The following is a 6,808-nucleotide window of genomic DNA, read 5'->3' on the forward strand; positions in this document are numbered from 1 at the left end:
ACACACTCAGCTACGCACTCCTGTGCTGACGAATATTCTGTGTATTAATGAAGTCATTAAAGCCATGTGCTGTGGAGTACTGTATTTCTATTAACACCTGCGTTTCAGAACACATCTGATGCCTTTGTGAGTGGCAAATCACGGTGAAAGTTTGTAAAGACAGTTGTACTTATGCTTTCTAGAGAAAAAAAAATGCACCATTGGTTATAAGGAAAAATAGTCCATTAAGTTTCTGCAGATTTTCTTTACTTACTTTCAAATAGGATAGTTTTAAATACCTTCATATATGAAACTAATATACAAAAGCAGATCTGTATGATATCCAACACTGTAGATCATTTGTGCATATTCAAAGTTTGCATTGAAGAATATCAAAGGAGCATCTTTAAATTTATTGCTCAGTTTTAGAGAAGCAGCTGCCTGATCTCCATCCCAATGGCCGACAGCAGTATCTCAAGCTTCAAGGTAATTTTTTTTTCCAGAAAAGTGTGTTTTTAGTTAGTTAGTTCTTTAGATTGTAGAGTGAATTGTGTGCAAAGTATACTGACGTACCCTCAGTAGCTGCTCCAGATGTAGCATCTTGGTGTTTCCCTGGCTTCTCAACACTCAAAAATGCCTCCTGTAGCTCCATATAGATGATATTTCAGCGCTGCTGCTCGTCCTCATGTTTCCAAAAGCAGCGCTGAAAGGCCTGGAGGAGCCACAGTCTTTTAAACTAATCCCACGTAAATTCCACCACTTGAGAAATTCCACTCCCTGTCAACATTTCCCTTTGGCTTCAGCTCTGAATTTCATCCCAAGCAGAAATCCGTCCATGCTGCAGTCATTTTTCAAGGAGGTGGGAGCATGATCTGCTCCTCCTCTGCAGCCTGCTCAGCAGAATCCACTTTCCCCGCTCACGCCAGGCACCTGCAGCTTTGCTTGTTTTCTGACCCTGAACGCCTGAACAGTAGACAGTAGGCTCAGGTGGGGATTAAGACGGACATGTGCCGACGCACACAGGCGCACGCCTTGCTCAGAGGAGTCCAGGATGATTGCCAACTTCTGCTTCCTTCGAAAGAGATGGAGAGTTTACGTATTGATCCACTGACACAGGAATGAAATTATCCAAAAAGTATGAAATAAAATAAAATTCAAAATACCAGGAAGTGAAACCAGTACCATGCAGTAATGTACAGTTTTAAAAGTACCGATTCCCAGTGCTGTAATCTGGGATTATGGTGCAAGCAACCTTCAGCGCCAGGAGGGAGAAGATAAAGGGACAGCCTAATCCCAGTCTAGTCTAATCCCGGCCGATTCACAGCCGCTGTCTGCTCGCCAGGACGAGGTGTCTCTTTAAAAAGAAGGATCATTTAAGAGTAATAGTGAAGGACAGTCCTCCCACCTGTTTCTGTTTTCACACACTTCTTTGTAAATCTCACTTAGGCACCTGAGAGAATAGAAACGACTCAGAATCAAGGCTTCATTTGGTCAGTACTGTGTGACCTTTGACCTTTTAGCAGATAGTTGAAAATAATGGCTGCAGTGCAGGAAAGTGTAATAAATGACGTTCAGGTTTCTTTTTTTTCATTATTATTGAAGTTCTTCAGTGAAAGTCGTGATAATATTTAAGGTTTTTCTTTGCTTTCAGTTTTATCACTGCAGGAGAACTTTACCCTGCCTGGCGTGACAGCGCCCTCTGCTGGCCAAACATAAGTATGGGGGAAAATGAAGCTGTGATTTTCATGACTTACTGACATTCCCTCATTTCCGTTTTTTTTTTTTCCCTGACAGCTTCATTCAAATATTTTTATTCTAGTAAGCAATTCCCTGCTTTTAAATGTCACTATAAATGTGTGGTGAATCAAAAGTAAGATCTTCGCGCGTGTGTCTTCCCACCAGGCGGCTGACCTCGTGGTCCAGCTCTCCCCTGCTCCCAAGTCCAAACCCGCTGAGGTGGACTTCGGAAGCGTGTTCACCGACCACATGCTGACCGTGGAGTGGAGTCTGACGGAGGGCTGGCAGGCGCCGCTCATCCGGCCGTTCGGCAACCTGTCGCTGCACCCGGCCTGCTCGTCGCTGCACTACGGCATCCAGGTACACCAGTTCGCCTGATTATTCGCACACTTTCAGTAAATGGAGTCGTCTCCCGACACAATTCCTGGCTTTTGATGTGGTGCAGCCTCTCCTGTGTTTCGCCTCCTCAGCTGTTTGAAGGTTTGAAGGTGTACCGCGGAGACGACGGCCGATTGCGCCTCTTCAGACCGACGCTCAACATGAAGCGCATGGCGAGCTCCGCCAAGAGAGCCTGTCTGCCTGTAAGATGAGGCTAAATGAAGGAACCAGTGGGGTAGCGAGAGGACAGGGGGTATCTTACCCTGGGTTCTGCCGTCTCCATCCAGGCCTTCGATCAGTCAGAGCTGCTGGAGTGTATCAGGAGGCTCGTTGAGATCGAGCAGGACTGGGTCCCTCACTCAAACTCAGCCAGTCTGTACATCAGACCGACCTTTATCGGCACCGAGGTGAGGAGGATTATGAAGTGCTGTAATCTTTGGTGTAGTTGGAAGGTTTATTTTTAACCTTAAGACTGCTATTTTGTGTTTTTGTGCTCCAAAGCCCTCGCTGGGCGTGAAAAAGCCGGCCCGCGCCTTGCTGTATGTGATTTTGTGTCAAGCCGGTTCCTACTTTGACACCAAGAACGAAGCTGTGTCGCTCTGGGCCGATCCAAAGTACACACGGGCCTGGAAAGGAGGAAGTGGAGACTGCAAGATGGGAGGGTATAAGAAACGTGTTTTGATTTACTAATGGAAGATTAAAATGATTCTTTCTTCTGTCTTTAAAAGTAACTTTAATGTTACACGTTTCATCGCAGTAGGCTTTGATAACCATACTCAAGTGAACCCAATGTAAAGACAGTTTCTTTGGCTGTTTTTCAGGAATTACGGATGTTCCCTGTTCGCCCAATATGAAGCAGAGGATTATGGGTGCCAGCAGGTGCTGTGGCTGTACGGAGACGACCAGCAGATCACTGAAGCAGGAACCATGAACATTTTCCTGCACTGGATCAATGAAGACGGAGGTTTGGGAATGAGCTCTTCTCTGCCAGAGATCTATTCTGACCTCTACTGGCCACCCAGCTTCATTACAGCCTCACTATATCTGTCTATTTTTTCCATTTCATTCAGTTTTGTTGTATTCTTGCAGTTATTATATGATTTTCTGTTTCTATTAGAGGAGGAGCTTGCAACTCCACCTCTGGATGGGATCATTCTTCCAGGTGTAACACGACAAAGCATCTTGGATATCACTAGAGAATGGGTAAGAAATTCACACATGTACAATTTGATCTCATAAAACAACTTCTAATTGTATCATATATTCAAATTAAATCAGAATAAAATCCTTTGCAGTGGTTTAACTATGAATTCTTGCTTGAAAACATCTTCATGTGAGCTCTTCTCTATGTGAACATTCCATTTTCCTATATATGAATTTCTTTATTTATATTTTTGAATTGATGCTGCTGTGCTTTCCAGAATGAGTTTCTGGTGTCTGAGCGCTACCTCACCATGGCCCAGCTGTGCTCGGCTCTCAGACAGCAGCGAGTCAGAGAGATGTTTGGGTCCGGCACTGCCGCCATGATCTGCCCCATAGGACACATTTTCTACCAAGGAGAGGTGAGGAGGAGGAGAACAATGAAATCTCAAAATGGCAAATTTTGACAACAACTTCAACAACACTGAAGACTTTGGGTTTGCTAATCTCCAGCAGCTAAACGTTCTCCATAACAGCAGTTGATATGTGAGACTTAAATGAGCAACAGACTCTATTTATCTGTTGTTTACTTATGACTGAGTCCATTTTTAAATCCTTAGTAGGTCAATGTTTGATTTACAGGTACTAAGTCACACAAAGTGCACTTTTATTAGGATTAAGGTTTTAGTTGTTTCATATAAAATGATAATAAAGGTTTATTTAAAGGTGCTGTAGGCAGGATTTTGCTAGTCAATGCTAATTTTTCAGTGTTTTATTTGGATTAAATGTTAGAGTATCCACTGATAATCCTTTAGGAGTGTAGCATAATTGCACTACCGCGAGGGCGCAGTGTTTCCATCTGTCTCTGTTCTGACCTGAAAAGGAATCTGGACAGCTCCAGGTATCTTTGACCAATCAGAAGAGCCCCTGAGGCTCTAACCGTGATTGGTCGAGGGGCGTTTGTCGCACGATCTTGTAGGAGGGGCTTAACTTGCGTAAGGGCGTGATGTCAGAGAAAACATGACAGGATTGGCTGTGCTGGGTTTCAAATCGCCATCTTAGATGGGTCAAATCGCCGAATCCTGCCTACAGCACCTTTAATTCATATTGTTGAGTAAATACTTGAAATTGTTTGTTCTAGAATTTGCATGTACCCTGTCAGGATCAACAGATCACTTCACGACTGGCAAAGGAGCTCACAGATATACAGGTTGGTGCACGCACACACGCACGCACACAAAAAACAGAAGTGAATGATGTGTCACGATAACAAACGGTTAGTTTCTAACCCCATTACATGAAATTACATGTTACTCTTTGGACAGATCTTCACTGATTGTTATTAACCACACACCCGCCATCTGGCGTTTTTCCTGTAACTACACACAAAGTGTAATATCTCATTGGGTAATGGGGTAAGGACTTGATAATATGGCCTAATGTATCACATTTACAATCTACTTAGCACTGCAGGTTTAAACAGATTCATAATGTTTTCTGCTAGAGGCCTGATTTGTGCTAATGGCTGTGTTATGTATTGCCGACTCTCTGTTATTGTGCTGTGCAACCAGCTTATTAGTACAATCCTTATTTTCTCACTTATGCTGGAAATGCCTTGAATGGGCGTGAGTGCCATTAGACGAAAAGCGGCTTAAATCTGACAAAAAAAGAGAGATATTTTTTGTCTTTATTGTTCCAAGTGGTGTGCGTTTTAACAAATGACTTGAAAATTAATGAAGACGCACATGAGAGCAAAACAATTTGTTTTATTCCTCTCTGGATTGGTACTGAGTGTGAAGATTTTAAACAACAAAGAAAAACTTTAGTGTAAATTTAAAGGTTATTAAAGCAGTATTACTTTGGGCTGTATGTGGTCTCTGAATCCAAATGAGTTTGATGTCTCTGATTTAGTCTAACTTGAATGAAAGCAGATGAAGATCAATGTCTTCATTTATATGAGCAGATTGTGTGTAATTCTTGTTTGCCTTCTTGACCTCCTAAATGTCCTCCAAACACTTTTGATTAATATTTGCGTCTTATCTGTTGAACTGGCCCTTTTCCCTCTCGCTTTGTTTTTCTCGTCTTTTCTTTACTTTCTGTGATCTTCTTGTCTTTTGTCTTGTCTTTTGTGCGTCCTGTGTGTGGCGGGTCCGGCGATTAGCATATCTCCTCTCTCCATCATACGGCCCTTGAAAGGAGTCTTGATATGTGCCATGAATGCTTTTTTGCTCAAATCTTTATAATGCGATAACGTCCTCCTTCCACAGCGCTTCAGAGAGTCAGCAGCATCGGCATTAAAGAGAGAGAAAGAGAGAGAGAGAGAGGAGAGAGAGGAGAGAGTTGGTGGCTTATTGGTGGAGCATGGAGAGTTAGAGATAGAAGCAAGACAAACTCCTGAATTCTCTCATTAAGCTTGTTGTAATTGCACAAACCCAATTATTGCCTCAGCCTTTTGTGATCTTCAAAGCCAAGATGCTGCAAATGAAGCCTTGAACAAGTGGAAGAAGAGGAGGAGGAGGAGGAGGAGGAGGAGGAGGAGGAGGAAGATTTGGAGCGGGGGAGCTGGGGAGGAAGCGAAGCTTAATGAACAATAAAATCGACAAAACGCTGGAAAACGCTCCGCTCCTTCTGCAGCGCTGCTAAATCTGTTGACATTTCATTTGGAGGAACGCAGTGCAGTGTTACCACACACACACACACACACACACACACACACACACACCCGCCCCTCTTGAAGACAACATTGTGCAACAAACAAACGAGTGGTCTGAGGCAGCAGATGAAAGATGGGTTTGCTAAGTCGCCCTGCTGTTCCTCTTTCAAGTTAATTAGAAATCACATTCTTTTGTTTCCCCTCCGCAGACGTTTATTTACTTTCTCACTTCGACCATTAGAACAAATTTGCAACATGAGACGCAAATAATTGGATTTGTCTCCACGGCTGTCACGGATTGGGGAACATTTTGTTTTGATTTTTTATTATAGTTTATTCCCCTCTGTTGTGTTGTGTTGTGTTGTGTTCTGTTGGTGGCTGAGTTTGCAGATTTGCTCATGGATATTTGCATTCCTTCTCTGATTTGTGTTTTGCTCGCAATTAAGCAGAAGTTTAGTTCTTCGTTGTGGGAGATTTCTTTTTTTCTTTTTTAACGGGAGGACCATTAACTCTTGACAACCTCTGTTTTCTTGCAGCGCGGCCGGACGCCCAGCGACTGGACTTACCTGGTGTAGCGGTGCATAAGGACGCCGGACTGGCTGTTGCGTGTGTGTTTGTGTGTGTGTGTGTGTGTGCAGGTAGAAGAGAACCAGTATAGACCCAATCGGGAGATTTCGTGCAATATTTCAAATCGAGCTGCAACACACGGGCCGCTGAAGTGACTCCACTGCAATGCAATGCCACTTCAACTCCTTTAGAACCTAAAATAATACAAGATTTTGGATTTTCGGTATATTTTTCTTGCTTTTCTTGCTTCTCGGCCCTCTGAGTGGTTTCAGACTCCTCATCCATTTCACGCTGTGAAAGCCCGATGTGGGAGTATTGTTGCAGTTTTGATCTTACATAACTTTCCATAGTTCC

At 43.3% G+C, this 6,808-nt stretch overlaps 1 protein-coding gene across 1 annotated transcript; it reads left to right on the forward strand.

Annotated features, from left to right (window-relative positions):
- The first annotated feature begins 435 nt into the window (after positions 1 to 435).
- Positions 436 to 6,481, forward strand: bcat1 (branched chain amino-acid transaminase 1, cytosolic). Its single transcript, XM_030113558.1, has 10 exons — positions 436 to 465; positions 1,882 to 2,076; positions 2,187 to 2,297; positions 2,382 to 2,501; positions 2,596 to 2,756; positions 2,916 to 3,058; positions 3,212 to 3,297; positions 3,516 to 3,656; positions 4,376 to 4,444; positions 6,424 to 6,481. The coding sequence occupies exons 1-10, from the start codon at positions 436 to 438 to the stop codon at positions 6,460 to 6,462; spliced, it is 1,095 nt and encodes a 364-aa protein (XP_029969418.1). The 3' UTR covers positions 6,463 to 6,481.
- The last annotated feature ends 327 nt before the right edge of the window (positions 6,482 to 6,808 follow it).

This window comes from Salarias fasciatus, chromosome 17 (assembly GCF_902148845.1).
Source record: "Salarias fasciatus chromosome 17, fSalaFa1.1, whole genome shotgun sequence".
Lineage (NCBI taxonomy): Eukaryota > Metazoa > Chordata > Actinopteri > Blenniiformes > Blenniidae > Salarias > Salarias fasciatus.

Bases quoted from the DNA above. Each gene is read 5' to 3' on its own strand.
- bcat1 (XM_030113558.1), top strand. From the start codon at position 436: ATGGCCGACAGCAGTATCTCAAGCTTCAAG. The intron at 466-1,881 runs GTAATTTTTTTT...TCTTCCCACCAG, and splicing joins GCAGTATCTCAAGCTTCAAG to GCGGCTGACCTCGTGGTCCA. The intron at 3,657-4,375 runs GTGAGGAGGAGG...TGTTTGTTCTAG, and splicing joins ACATTTTCTACCAAGGAGAG to AATTTGCATGTACCCTGTCA.